The following is a 15,938-nucleotide window of genomic DNA, read 5'->3' as shown; positions in this document are numbered from 1 at the left end:
GCTTAGTAGGTTCCCTTGGAAAAGAATTTCATCTTACTCTCCTGAGGTTTTTCATCTATTGTAACTATTTATTCATTCATCAGTCCAGAGATTTAAAGATTGGAGTTTGAATATTATCCTACTAAATGTCTTCCTTAGTATGCAAAAAGTTAAAGGTAAGTTGTTTGTTGTAGTTTTTGCTTTGCTGTGTGTGCATTTGTGTGTTTGTGTGTGTGTAGGATGACATTTGAATATTCAAGAATTTGTAAAGATGTATTTGGATTGTGATTGTGTAAATATATGTAAGGAATTAGTTCAAGTGTGATTTTCAATATAGAGTGTGTTTGTGGAAAAATGACAAATGTATAGTTAACAGTTTTAAATTTTGTTTAAACAGAAGGAATTGCCATCACCATGCTCTGACACCAATTTTGACGTAACATTGGAAATGGTTCATTACATTTTGCTTAGTCAGGGATAAGGCGGCATCTTCAGTTTTCTCCTTTTCCTTCTGCCTTGATTGTTAATTCTATAGTGTGTTGATGGGCAGAAGAAGAGGTCTACACAGATTTTTTTCCCTTTGTCCAAAGCAGTGATGTTTCATTAGGGATTGTACCTTAATTTCATGTTCCTTGTCCGCTGTACCTCTATCTCACAAGTTAACATGCCATGGACTCCAATAATCTCTGCCTTTCTTCACTATTTCTTCCTCTTGCCAACAGCCCTCATGATTTCTAGGTACCTATTTTCTTTCCTTAGTTTATTAGGGACATGGGGAACTGGGCATTTGGGTGTTGGTGAAGAAAAGCCAACATGTACCTTTGCCTTGGAATGTTTGCAAAATGTTTACGGGAAGAGGTGTTATCAGTGACCAATCCCAGAGTGTACCAGGAAGGGGCTCATCTGATGCCGGGATTTCCTTCTGTCATTGCTGACAGTTTTCATTTCGGGACCTCTGACCTTGTACCCTGAATGCTCCCTTGAATTTATGCTGAGAATCCTCACTGAGCCACTACTATAAAAGCCAGAGCATTGCCTGGCCTGACAGACATCCTTGACACAACTGGCAAGGTGAGTAGCTGGTATTCGAGGAGTGTTCTTTGACTGGGATATTGTCTTCACATCTAATGGGAAGGGAGAGTAGAGGGCAATTTTCTTTACCAGAACATTAAGTAGTTTCAGAATGTTACATGAGCTAAGTGTGTTTTGGGGTAATTAGTTCCATACAATGCCTAGACTCTCAAGAAAAATATGTTGGGGTGTGTATGTCCCTACTTGCATCCTCTCTGAGCAACTTAGATTAAGGGGCAAAAAGTAAAGTACTAAAATGTTCTATCTCCAGCTCTTTGAATGCCCTTTCATGATGTTTTCTACAGAGGTCACTACTTTTTTCTTCAGTGAGAGATTTGCTGTTTACTGCTCAGGATGGCGTGCACAAACTCACGTTTGATTCTGAGCTCCTGCCTCATGCTCCTATGTCTGATCCAAGGTAAGTTCTCCCCACCCCCACACTCCCCAGCTCCCAGCACTTCTTCAGCCCTCCATACTTCCTTGTGCATATTAGTCTGCTTTGGAAAAGTCAGTTTCAATAGGAATTTGTTAGTGATGTTTCTTGATGTTTGTTGCTCCTCTAACTCCATTGTCATGTATCTGCACTCATTAAGAAGATTGAGATAGAATTTATAAGTACCCTTTTCTCTTCAGCACTAAGTTTGAAGCTATTCTTGTAATTAAATCTCAACTCACTTGCCAGTATGATGATGGAGGTAGTTCAAAGTTCAGTAACAAGATGGAAAAATGTAGATCTCTCTAATATGTACAGATGTAGCAAAAAAAAAACTTGAAAAAAATAAAGAACAGAAGGTTTAAATGAAAAGATGAAGAAAAGCAAAGAAAGAGAGAATGTGGCACACATTTGACTACTTAATTTGGCTCATAGGATTGTTCAAAGGACCTGAATGAAAACATCAAAGGCAGAGGTGGACAAGAATGAGAACTCACTCCATATCCACCTGTATCTTTTGGCTTTGAGTGGAGTCTCATGGGAAACTTTCTCACCTTCCAGCCTTAAACCTGTCCTTTGGTGTTCCTTTATCATTCTTTACCATTTATCCCTTTTATCATTTTGCAGGTCTGTTGGCCAATACTGAGTTTCCCTCTGCCCGGATTAGCTGCCCAGAAGGCTCAAATGCCTATGGCTCCTACTGCTATTACTTTAACGAGTACCCTGAGACCTGGGTTGATGCAGATGTAAGTGGGGGGATACTTTGGGAGCAATTCCTGGGAGACACGTGGGTATAAATGCAGAATTTGGGGGTCTGTATCATTTTTCATGTGCCTCTGTGATCTCAGTGTGATTGGAATGGTTATGTAGCCATCCTCTCATTTGATCCAGACCCCTCCAGGTGGTTCTTTAATCGTGCTTGATTCCAGTAGAGTACAGTCTTCCATGACAGCATCCTGAGGAACTATACTTGATTACCTCTTCCATAACCCACCACTACATACTGACTGCTCTCTCATTTTTCCCTCTTACAGTTGTTTTGCCAGAACATGCATTCTGGCCACCTGGTATCTGTGCTAAACCAGGCTGAGGCCAAATTTGTGGCTTCCCTGGTCAAAGAGTCTGGCACTAGGGACCACAATGTCTGGGTTGGCCTTCACGACCCCAAAAAGGTGAGTTGTTCTTTTTTTGTTTTTCTTTTTTGGTTCACAGATTGTGAGAAGCAGAAAAGATCAAGTCACATACTAATTGCAAATTTAAGGTTATTGCTTGAAAAAGTAATAAACTCTATTCATTCCACATTGTATAGATTCTTGATATGCACTCTAGAAACTAGATATTAACAGGTAGCTGAATTACCCGAGTGTTGAGGTCCATAAAGAGCCATTCTGTCTACTTCTAACAAAGTATTTCTATACACCAACTCCAATAAAATCTTTCTATATACTGTGTTACAAGGGACCCATTTACAGAGAATGCTAATGGGAACCAGAGGAAGACTCTCCTGCTGGCAGCCAATGGGGTGCTCAGTGATGGTATAAAGGCTTATTAAAGAAAGTCAGGCATGCCTTTAATATCATGCTACTCTGGTACCGTACATCATGTCCAGGTCCCTTATTATTTAGTTAGATTTAGGAATGAGTCTCCATGAAAGGAGAAACTTACAGAAGATGTAGAGATAAGCTCAAAACAACTCAATGCTAATGAGTTGATTTTGGCAATTGGTTATCCTTTAGGAGAGGGTAGAGCTGCCCTTGTGGGTTTCTGAGACTCTGACTCTTTAGTGGAATAGAAAGACCCAAAGCTCTTCCTTGGATGGTTTCAAACTAGTGACTTTGCAGTTAGTGGCCCAACAGGTATCCACTTCACCATCAACGCTGCATCACATGTAGAAGTAAGGAAGGGCAATGTGTTCAGGCAGGGGCCAGCTCATTTCATTCTTTGTTATGCCTGTTACCAAGTATGCACATGGGCCTGTGTATCCAACTCTCTCAGAGTGTATGCCAACCATCTTGTTGTCTCCTGCATTCCAGAACCGCCGCTGGCACTGGAGCAGTGGCTCCTTGGTATCTTACAAAGCCTGGGCAATCGGAGCCCCAAGCAGTGTCAACCCTGGTTATTGTGTAAGCCTGACTTCCAACACAGGTGAGAGACAGAGAGTTCAACCCCGGCAGTTACTCTCACCCTCCTCTTTTCTACTTCTTGAGGTGGTCCTGAAGATTGGCAGGGATGGGAAGGTGATCAATTTTGAGGAAATCAAATCTATTTTCTTTCCTGTAATTTGTATTGCCCTGAGGACGGTCGTTTACAATAGTGATCACAAGCTCTCTTGTGCTCTCACTGAGTTACTCTCATGGCTTGCAGGTTTCCAACAGTGGAAGGACCAGAAGTGTGACGCTTCGTTCTCGTTTGTCTGCAAGTTCAAAAACTAGAGGAAGTCCACTGCACAGTGGATGTGTCCAAGTGTCCTGGTTTTACCAGAGTCAATGCTTCCCTTTCCAACTGTGACAGCACCTCCCATTGCTGGATGTCGGTGTCTGCCCTGTAGTGTCTCCTCTGAAGCTGGTCTTGGGAACAATGGACCATAAAAATAAAGATATTTGCCCCAAATTTGTTTTCTCTCGCAATCATTATTTTCCTCAGTGGTTGGCGAGGGAGTGATTGGCCTATCTGAAGATTCCTTTGGACTGGCCTTTTTTTAAAAAGACTCTACCAACACATCATACATGTTAAATGAAAATGTTTATAAATATCAGTTGGTCTCTGTTAGTGAAAGGCTCCACTTCCAAATCATATATTTACATGGGGTCCTTGAGAGATCCCGTCACTACCGGATGTATAGCTCTGCCTTGTGGGAATCCTCCGGTCCTCTGAAGGGTGGTCACATTCCTGGGATGTAAGAAGGATGTATCTGTCTTATGTGTGATATTTATTCTGAAAATGTCAACAACAAACTCTAAAGAAAACCTGCACAGAATTTAGAAGAAATCAAAAATTAATTCCCTCATCTAGTTTCTCAGAAATGCTTTATGTAGAGTTTGAAAAGATACAGTAATGTGAAGGTGAGGATCTAGTCATTTCAAAGGTTTAGAAGAAATCCATAGTCTAAAAAACTCTTTCGGGCGAAAGAGAATTCACTTCATAAGTGAATTGCCCACACCTTAATGGCAATTCATTGTTTTTTTAAAGAAAGTTTTAAAGAAAACTTTTTGATTGAATTATGGAGAAAAGAAAGATAGGTAAAAAGAGAGACAGTGGAAAGAAGAGAAAAGGAAAAATATTCAATGTTCTATCTAAGAACAATCAATTGTGCTTAAAATCTATAGACCTGTAATTTTGTGTCCTTCTGCCTCAACTCTGCCTCAGCTGATTACACTGATCAATTGTTTTGTGACTTAGGCTCGGATTTTGTGAATAACAAATCCTCTGAGATCACATGAGGTGTGTGTGGTAACGTCTTCGCTTTCAAATGGTAACAAAATATATCCCAGTAATAATTTTCCACAGAGTGTGCATGAATGGTCAGTTAGGAATAGTTGAAACCAAGTGGATGTCAATGAAGGTTCAAGTAGACACCAAGAATTAGCCTAGGACGGTGGGTGATGCGAAGGAGGCTGATCTAAATGCCAATGCATGGACAAGGAAAGAGCTGGGGAATAATCAAGGGAGACGAACAACAGAGAAAGGAGTAGGGGGAAATGAAGGAGACATGTGTCCCCGATTAGTGGAAGATACTCTGCCCTTTAATCTCACACTTTTCCAGCTGGGATATTTCAAGTTCGGTGAAAGATGAGAAGAATAAGAGAGAGAGGATGGACTACACTTAAAAACTTAAAAAACACAACAGATGATATAAAAATAACTGAGGATTTCATAAGAAGTATCTGAAATAGAAATCAAAGCAACACAACAGATTATTTAAAATTAACTCGTTCTATGGGACAAGTGTTCCATAGGGCGAGGGAGAGGTTACTGAAAAACAGAACGGAGTTTCGAAGGAAATGGGCTTGATTTCATTCAGATGAAGAAAAGTCACTGGAATTAACAATTTGCAAACAAAAAAATGTCCTCAAATTAACTAAAGCCAGTGTTCATGATCTTAACTATTCATGAATCCTCTCTGAAACCAACTCATACCATAATCAAATCTGCATGCTAGTGGATTAGAATAGCTATATTAAAGAAGTCAATCAAGTAAAGTAGTATTTGGCAAATGGTCACAACTTCTGCAAAAGTCTAACATGCTTTTTAAAAAAGTAACCTTTGGGGAAATATTGGTGATCGATGCCATTGAGTCAGCTCCGACTCCTCGCAATGCTGTGCGCAGCAGAGCGCGATTCCGTGCAAGCATGCCGATGCCTGAGCCCAGGGCTGCAGCCACTTGGTCAGTCCATCTCCTTCAGGATCTTCTTCTCTTTGCTGCCCTTACATTTTACCAAACATGATGTCCTTCTCCAGGGACGGGCCTCTCCTGATATTATATCTGAAGGATGTAAGATGAAGTCCTGTCATCCTTGGCCCTGAGAAACATTCTAGCCCTACTTCTTTCAAGACAGATCAGTTGGTCCTTTCAGCAGTCCATGGGACCTTCAATATTCTTCCCAGCCACCCAGTTGAAATGCACTGAGTTTTCTCCAGCCTTCCTTCTTCACTGTTCCGCTCTCACATCCATATAAGGCAATGGAAAAGTACCATGGCATGGGTCAGGTGCACTTAATCCTCAAAGTAGCATCTTGCTTTTCAGTACTCTAAAAAGGTCCACAAATTTGAATAATAGTTCCAGTGACTGGATTTCTTTGTAGGTGGATAGATAGTATAGTTTGATAGGCAGCATTATGCTTCAAGATAGATCTAGAAATCTCCTTTTGGATGATAAAGGCAACACCGTTCTTATGGAGGCTGTCATTCCTGGTGTAGCGAACGATATGATTTTTTGATTCTACATGGTCCATTTCCATTCACTATTGTCTAGGATGTTGATCTATACATGCTACCTTTACTTTTGATGATTTATAGTTTTCCTAGATTCATACTTCATACACTCTAAGTTTGAATTTATGTATATATATATATTCCAGTTGTTTTCTTCTCAATTCGAGTAGTGTCTCATCTGAAACTGAAGATTCTGAATGCTGTCAGTCTTTACTCCATCCCCATCTTTACGGTCAACTCTACTTTGAGAAAGCAACTTTGTGTCAGTCATTCTTCAAGGGTCTTCCAACCTTCAAGTCTCACCTTCTGGCACGATCTCTGATAATATTCATTTGTTATTTCTGAGACAGTCAGCATCTGACAATGTCCCACTACTACTCATAAGGATTTTTCATGGGATAATTTCTAGAAGGGGGCAGCCTACTCCTTCTGTTCTTAGTCTGGGATCTCAACTGTAACCCATTCCCTTTGAGTGACCCTACTGTCATTTGAAATACCAGTAACATAGCAGTAAGCATCACAGCAACACACAAGCCACCGCAGGACAACAAACGGACAGACTAGCAGTGGTGTGATATTGGCAAATGTATATGAAACAGAAAATTAGACTGTGATTGAAAGAGATGACCTTGGGGAAGGTTTCAACATTTACTTAAATATTTAAATTGTTGGTGAGGGATTGTGGACATGGTCCTAATCAAGAGGAACTGTTTAATAAGAGCGGTCAATCAGGAGAATTGGATGGGTTAGGAGTGGTGAACCTGAAAGGAGGAAATTAACATGTCTGAACCATTTAAGAAAGGACTCTGAAGCAAAACAACTTCAAGTCAAACCCCAATATGTAGTACCTGTCTATTCCTGGGAAGGTTGCTCAACCTCCCTGCCTTTAGAGTAATTTATTCATTAATTATTGGCACTAACAACACCAGCACCTCTGAGTAAGCATTGGAACTAACCACACAGTAGTTGGTGCTCTGGGTGCCATCGATAGACAATAGGACAAAGCCTCCTGGTCGTGCCCCGTCCTCACAATTGTTCCTGTGCTTAAGCCACTGTTCCAGCCACTGGGTCAGTCCACCTCACTGAGGGCCTTCCTCTTTTTCACTGTCGCTTTAGCAAGGACTAGCCTCTCCTGGTGACGTGTCTACTGCAGGTGAGATGACGTGTCTCCATCCTTGCCTCTCAGCAGCACTCCGGCTTCGCTCCTTTTGACACAGACTCGTTTGTCCTGGTCATACTCCATGGTGCGCTCAATGTTCCCCACCAGCACCACAATCCAAATGCATCAAATCTTCCCATCGATTCTCCATGGGAAGAAGAAAGATGAGGCTATCTTTAGGGTTCCTATTGGACAGAACCACCTTCAACTTGATGGCCACCTAATAACAACTTTGTGGTTAGAGCAACTGAGAGAACTACTGCCCTTGTAGGTTTCTGAAACATTATAGAAATAGAAAGCCTCACCTTTATCCTGAAGGTTGACTGTTGCTTTTAAACTGCTGACCTTAGTGTTAGAAACCCAATGCATAATCCACCATGCTACTAGTCTACACCATCAATTACTATTGTGTGTTTTAAACTAGCTACAGGAAGATGGCCAAGAATACCACACATCAATCAGACAACTAGTCAGAGGGCAGATCTTTGAATCTACTAAGTATAATAAAATAAATATTGAAGTGAGCAATACAGTTTCCTCAAAAAATTCATCACTCTGAAACAAAACACTTACCAGCAAAATTCTCAATTTTATTACTTTCCACATGGTGTTTGTTCATTTTAGTTTTTTAAATGTTTTTTGCCTAGCCAACACCTTTCCAGGATGTGAAAATTGATAGCCAAAATTCTCCAATATGTTCTTCAAGCCTTTGTCAAAGAAAGTTAATTGACATAAAATATGGGTGTATGCATATATCATGCAAATAAATATTTGCTGTCCTACCTGAGCCGAAGCTGGAAACACAGGGCCAAATAGGTGGTAAATTTCACACCTGCCGTCCTTACTTTTACTAGTCTTCTCCTGTTCTGGTGAAGTAGTGTCAACAAACAGGAGGGAGGTGACTGAAACAGTGGTTGTAACAATGGGCTAAAGCCCAGAAAGATCCTCTCTGAATGGCATTTTCCGTGAATCTAATGAGACTGAAAGTATTACTATGGACCATTTGTGTTCACAAAGATCAATTGATCACAGAGCTATGTCTAAAGCTATTTGCTTGGAAAAGTCGCATGTGTGCAGGGGAACCCTAGAAGGAGCACTGTTTATGTAGCCCTGTGAATGAAGGAACAGGGAGAATGGCAGCATGAACACCCAGCAGCCCTCAGCGCTGAGCTCTACCCTGTGGGGCGGCCACCAGTCAGAAACGGTTACACGGGAGGCGTTTGGGTGGTTTTTGTCCAGATTGGGTTAGAACCCCCCCTCTTCTAGGTACCACAGGCAAGGACTCCAACATGAAATTAAAAGGGTTGCGATTTAATTCATAACAATATTTGTAAGTTGTTCTCGATTTTCTCCAAACTAGGCTAATGCTTCCCCCTCAGATACAAGCGATCTGAAGCCTCAGGATTTATTGGAATCTCTGCAAAGCTTCCTTTCTCTTCCTCCTTGTGTGACGTGTGAACCAGTTTTATTGACAGATGATTCACATATACAATTTAATAGTTTAGTCATGTTATGAAACGTTGTGCAATCTCAACACAGTCAAGCTCAAAACATTGTCTTTTTTCTTGGACTCTTTGTTTTTAGATCCCCGTTTACCTCCACCTCCCCTGCCATATGGCCCCCAAATCATACCAAAAAAGCTAATGAAAATAACAAAGTAAAACAGAAAATTCTCAAACAAAAGGAAAATATTAAAACAAAAACAAATTTAAAGTGGATCAAAAAGATGATAAAAGGGAGAGGGGTGCAATGATGTTAAAATTTAATCTACAATAATCCACTGGGCAACTTTCTTGAACTCTGCTCCCCTCCCTCAATACCTTCATGGCTGAATCCCGCACGCCTGCATTATATTTTGCCAACTCTAAGTTATTTTCCGTTTTATTCCATGAGGAGACACGACATGAAGGTTCTGATAGCTGGAAGAATGACGTGAGGGGAAAAGAAGTTGAAGGATTTCGTGAAAGCCTGGGAACATGACAGACACATGAGGAAGCGCCACCAATGATTCTCATTTAGTAAGGGACCCAGCTTGTTAACCTGTCCTCAGTCGCTGACACACTCAGATTTCCAACACCTCCGAAGCTGGGCAGTTGGACATGGATACTTTTAGATGGAGAACCAGCAGCCAGTTTTCACTTGAACTGCTTCAAGTTTTTGTTCCTCCCATAGCAGAGGACACCAAATTCAGAGTCTGAAGGTGATGTCAGCTTGATGCTCACAGGAGCCTGCCTCCAGATCTTCTCGCTTCCTACAGCAATCGGGAGAGTGGCCCAGTTCTTTGATGAACTCCTGATCCTCTCTCTTGGTGATGCTCCTGAATTTTACTCAATGGAGAGCTGCCACAGCTGGGATAGAAACACACACACACACACACACACACACACTCAGATTGGACAAGAGGAGGTAGAGGAGTGTTCAGACTGCCAAGGGTTTAAGTACTCCCATATTACATTTGATAGACATGTATTTTGGAGAGCAGCTTTGGTTGGTCATAAGCATATGCTTTGCCACTTCTTGTTGGGTTGCGAGGCCATGACACACGTTAAAGATGTATTTGTTCATCTCTGAGTGCATTTTGCTGCCATCAGCAACTCCGCACCATATGTCATGTTCAGTCTTTCCCATCAAGCCCCTAGCACTCCGACTGCCTACACTGGACCCGGAAATAGGCACTATTTGGAGATAATAAAGAAAGGTAGGTGTCAATGCTGCTCTCTGTTTCATGAAGGGCAGGGAATAGGAAATGGGCCAAATAAGAGTTCTAGGACCAAATTATCCAATATTTATCCAGAATGAGGTGCATGCAGCAGAAACACTCTGGTTAGAAGCAATAGAAATCAGAGGTTTCCAATGAAGTGGGGGAAAGACAGAGTCATTGGGGATTAAAGGTAAGAAAGATTTTAAAAAGCATTTTTTAATCATTTAGTAGGGGCTCATACAACTCTTATCAAAATCCATATATACATCAATTGTATAAAGCACATTTGTAAATTCATTGCCCTCATTAGTCTCAAAACATTTGCTCTCCACTTAAGCCCGTGGCACCGGGTCTTCATTTTTCCCCTCCCTCCCCGTTCACCACTTCCTCAAAATAATAATGTCTAAATTATTATTTTGTCATATCTTGCACTGTCCGACATCTCCCTTCATCCACTTTTCTGTTGTCCGTCCCCCAGGGAGGAGGTCATATGTAGATCCTTGTAGTTGCTTCCCCCTTTTCAACCCACCCTCTCTCGAAGCTCCCAGTAGAGCCACTCACACCACTGGTCCTGAAGGGATCATCTGCCCTGGATTCCCTGTGTTTCCAATTCCTATCTGTACCAGTGTATGTCCTATGGTCTAGCCAGATTTGTAAGGTAGAATTGGGATCATGAGAGTTGGGGCGGGGTGGGGGGGAGGGCAGGAAGCATTTAGGAACTAGAGGAAAGTTGCATGTTTCATCGTTGCTACATCGCACCCTGACTGGCTCATCTCCTCCCCGACACTGCTCTGCCAGGGAATCTCCAGTGGCCTACAAATGGGCTTTGGGTCTCCACTCTACACGCCCCGCCCTCATTCACTATGGCAAAATTTTTTGTTCTGATGATGCCTTATACCTGACACCTTTGACACCTCGCACAGGCTGGTGTGCATCTTCCATGTGGGCTTTGTTGCTTCTGAGCTAGATGGCCGCTTGTTTACCGCCAGGCCTTAAAGACCCCAGAAGCTATATCTTTTGATCGTCGGGCACCATCAGCTTTCTTTGCCACATTTGCTTATGCACCAATTTATCCTCAACGGTCGCATCATGGAGGTGAGCACACAATGATACGATTTTTTGTTCTTTGGTGTCTGATAACTGATCCCTTCGGGACCTCGTGATCACACAGGCTGGTGTGCTTCTTCTATGTGGGCTTTGTTGCTTCTGAGCTAGATTGCTGCTTTTTACCTTCAAGCTTTTAAGACCCCAGACGCTATATCTTTTGATAGCTGGGCACCTTCAACTTTCTTCACCACGTTTACTTATTCACCTGCTTTGTCTTCAGTGGCTGTGTCGGGAGGTGAGCAACATAGAATGGCAAATTAATAGAAGAAAGTATTCTTGCATCGAGGGAGTACTTGAGTGGAGGCCCAATGTCCATCTGCTACCTTAATACTAAACCTATAAACATATGCACATAGATCTATTTCCCCATCCTCATACATAAATATATTTGCATATGTACATGTCTTTATCTAGACCTCTATAAATGTCCTTTGCCTCCCAGGTCTTTCCTCTATTTCCCTTGACCTTCCTCCTGTCCTACTATCATGCTCAGTCCCCACCAGGGTTTCAGCAATGCCTCTTGGTTACATTGCCCTTGATCATGTCCTAGCAGGCCTCCCATACCCTCCTCATCACCGATTTGGATCACTTGTTGTTCCCTTCTCCCTTGATTTGTTAACACCACTTCCTTTCCCCCCTTACCCCTCTCCAATGTCCCCCCAGAACTGTTGGTCCCGTTGTTTTCTCCTCCCGATTGTTCATCCAGCCTCTCTTATTTAGACAGACCTGTGGAGATAATAACATGCACAAAAATAAGACAGAGCAAAAACACGTAGCAATATAGAACAAAACAACAACAAACAAATGGCAAAAAAACACAAGAAAGAAAAGCTTGTAGTTAGTTCAAGGATCATTTATTGTCCTTTAGGAGTGTTTTCCAGTCCAGTCAGTTGGGGCACCACACCCTGGCCCAAAGTCCACCTTCAGCATTCCCTGGCGCCCTCCCCGCTCCATTTCCTTGCTGTTCTGTTGCACCCCCTTAGTGTTTTGCCTCACTGTGGTGGGTTCAGATCGGTGCAATTCCTACATCATGTCTCCGGTGTTATCCCCTGTAGGGCTATGGGTCATTGAGGGACATCATGTCTCATAGTGAGGCTGGCCATGTGGTTCTCTCTGTGGACTGGCTTCTCTAATTGGGAACATCGTCCTCAAAGCCTAGTGGGCCAGGATGTGCTCCACTCCCTCCTCCTCCCCCTTCATATGCTCCCATGTGCTCCAATCAAATATGTCCCTCTCCCAGAGCTGCAGATTCAATGCCATTTTTAAAAAATAAATTTTTCTGGGGGGAGGGGTAAAAAAGCATTTTAAAAGTTAATACTGCCCCTCACTGACCCATGCCGCTACAGGGGACAGCACTGGAGACACAGTCTGAATTGCACCTGACCTGATCCCACCACAAAGGCAAAGCACTGGGGCAGTGCAGCAGAACAACAAGGGAGTGGAACAGCAAGGTCCCCAGGGAATGCTGAGGGTGGACATTGGGGCCAAGGCGTGGTGCCCCAACAGACTGGACTGGAAAACACTCCTAAAGGCCAATAAATTATTCTTGAACTAACTACAAGCTTTTCTTTACTGATGTGTTTTGTTTTGTTCTTTGTCAGCGGTTTGTTGTTGTTGTTTTGTTGTATACTGTTGCTTTATTTTGCTCTGTCTTGTTTTTGTGCATGTTATTATCTCTGCAGGTCTGTCTAAATAAGATAGGCTGGATGAACTATCTGGAGGAAAAACAACAGGACAGACAGTTCCGGGGGGACATGGGAGAGGGGGAGGTGGGGGGTAAGGAAGTGGTGTTAACAAACTCAGGGACAAGGGAACAACATGGGATCCAAATTGGTGGTGAGGTGGGAGTGGTAGGCCTGGTAGGGAATGATCAAGGGTAAGGTAACAAAGAGGTATAGCTGAAACCCAGGTGGGGACAGAGCATGATAGTGGGACAGGAGGAAAGTCAAGGGAAATAGAGGAAAGAGCTAGGAGGAAAAGGGCATTTATAGAGGTCTAGACAAAGACATGTACATATGCAAATATATATTTATGAGGAGGAGGAATAGATATATGTGCCTATATTTATAGGTTTAGTATTAAGGTGGCTGAAGGACCTTGGGCCTCTACTCAAGCATTCCCTCAATGCATGAACACTTTCTTCTATTACATTGGCATTATATGATGCTCACCCTCCCAACACAACCGCTGAAGCCAAAGCGGTGAACAAGCAAATGTAGTGAAGAAAGCTGAAGGTGCCCAGTTATCAAAAGATATAGCTTCTGGCATCTTAAAGGCTTGAAGGTGAACAAGCAGCCATCTAGCTCAGAAGCAACAAAGCCCACATCGAAGAAGCACACCAGCCTGTGCGATCACGAGGTATTGAAGGGATCAGGTATAAGGCATCATCAGAAAAAAAAATCTTATCATAGTGAATGAAGGGGGAAGTACAGAGTGAAGACCCAAAGCCCATTTGTCAGCCACTGAAGATCCCCTCACAGAGGGGTTTAGGGCAGGAGATGAGTCAGTCAGGGTGCAATGTAGCACCGATGAAGAAAGCAGCTTTCCTCCCGTTCCTAAATGATTCCTCCCCCCCAACTATCATGATCTGAAATCTACCTTGCAAGTCTGGATAGGGCAGAGGTTGTACACTGGTGCATATAGGAACTGGAGGCACAGGGAATTCAGGGAAGATGATACGTTCAGGACAAGTGGTGTGAGGGGTAATACTGGGAGAGTAGAGGGTGAATGGGTTGGAAAGAGGGAACTGAGTACAAGGATCTACATGTGACCTCCTCCCTGGCAGGCGGACAACAGAAAAGGGGGTGAAGGGAGAGGCTGGATAGGGCAAGATATGACAAAATAGTAATTTATAAATTATCAAGGGCACATGAGGAAGGGGGAGCGGGGAGGGAGGGGAAAAAGATGACTTGATGCAAAGGGCTTAAGTGGAGAGCAAATGCTTTGAAAATGATTAGGGCAAAGAATATACAGGTGTGCTTTATACAATTGATGTATGTATATGTATGGATTGTGATAAGAGTTGTATGAGCCCCTAATAAAATGTTAAAAAATAAAAGTAAATGCTTGCCATCACCACAGGTTTGCTGTGTGTCAGAATCAACTTGCTGGCAGTGACTTGGTTTGGGGAGCAAGTGTAGGATCTGTTGCTGAATCGAGAACTCTGTGAGGTAGCACCGTCTTATCCATGCTCCTAGACTTCCAGAATCACTTTGATGTGAGTATGTGATGAGCAGCTTAGGTAGCGTTGTCCAGTTCTTTGAGACGCACGCGATTGACCAACTTTATATTTTGGAATCTACCCATGTATTACGTACCCACTTTGTCTGATTCTAAGACTCCACAGTCTTGCCTGCATGTTCCATCAATGTGTCTTGGCATTGATTGCCCCAGACAACTACATATATATGCTTGCTTACACATGCTTTGCCATGATTCACCTCTGGCAAACATCTGGACTTTGTATGGATTTAGGGTAAAAAAGCACACTGATGTCTGTCTTAAACAGCCCACCAATACCTGGGAACAGGTTATTTTTTAAATTTTTAATTTTGGTTGAGGGAGCATTGATGGTTCAATTGTAGAAGGCTCACCTTCCATGTGAGGAACCCAGATCTGATTCCTATCCAATGTACCTCATCCATAGTTAACACTTCTTTCCCAATGGAGGCTCCTGTGTTACTACAATGCTGAATAGTTTTCAATAGACCTTTGCACCCTAGACAAACCTGGAGGAAAGTCCAGGAGATCTACAGCTGATAACCAGCCACTGACAATGCTATGCATTACACTAGTTTACATCGCCTGATTATTAAATTGTGCATTGTGGTTCAACTGGTTGGAAGTGTGAAAAAAGTTCTGTGTTTCTAAACATCTCTTAGGTGATGCTGCTGACCACATCAGGAGTGGAAAGGCCTAGGACACATCTGCCTTGCTCAGATTGTCAGACCAAAACATAAGAGGCCTAGGACAAATAAATTCTTGTCCCTTAAGCCTTAGGTGCATTTTCTGAGCTCTTAATTCCGATTCTTTTGCCTAGTTTTATCTTAGTATGATTGACAAGGGATATTCCTTTTACGTCTTATAGGAATAACAGCATATTGTCAATAGATTCCATACGTTGACACCATAATCATCCTCACATTGTTCATTCGGACGTGACCCCAGAGGTAGTACAGTGATTCCTAATATGGATTATTGATAGGCTCACGACAATGTCTTTTTCACTTCTGGCTGAACATAAAGATCAGTTATTAATACCACTCAAACTTCTTGAAAAAAATTAATGTTCTATCTTCTACCCATTCTATCTCTTCAGTTTTTCCTTTTTCTTGTTCTCCTTCTCATACAGGTTCACAACTATATATTTATATATGGACAATAAATAATAAGCATAAATACATTAGTCAAAATAACCATTGATACACGGATGGTTTTTTTCTATTAAACAATAAAAAGTTTCATGGATATAGATTTGTTCAATTGCAGTTACAGTACACTGTCCATAAACTTAACACTAGGTTAAAGCTAAAATCATTAAGACATTTGGATTTAGA

The 15,938-nt window shown here is 42.2% G+C and overlaps 1 protein-coding gene across 1 annotated transcript; it reads left to right on the top strand.

Moving 5' to 3' along the window:
- Nucleotides 1–1,404: 1,404 nt before the first annotated feature.
- Nucleotides 1,405–3,915, top strand: LOC142460931 (lithostathine-1-alpha-like). Its single transcript, XM_075562650.1, has 5 exons — nucleotides 1,405–1,468; nucleotides 2,111–2,229; nucleotides 2,518–2,655; nucleotides 3,517–3,628; nucleotides 3,848–3,915. Exons 1-5 carry the CDS (start codon nucleotides 1,405–1,407, stop codon nucleotides 3,913–3,915), a joined length of 501 nt encoding a protein of 166 aa, XP_075418765.1.
- Nucleotides 3,916–15,938: the final 12,023 nt, after the last annotated feature.

This window comes from Tenrec ecaudatus, chromosome 11, assembly GCF_050624435.1.
Source record: "Tenrec ecaudatus isolate mTenEca1 chromosome 11, mTenEca1.hap1, whole genome shotgun sequence".
Taxonomy (NCBI): domain Eukaryota; kingdom Metazoa; phylum Chordata; class Mammalia; order Afrosoricida; family Tenrecidae; genus Tenrec; species Tenrec ecaudatus.
The sequence above is the reverse complement of the archived record's forward strand: the minus strand, read 5'-3'. Positions and strand labels throughout refer to the sequence as shown.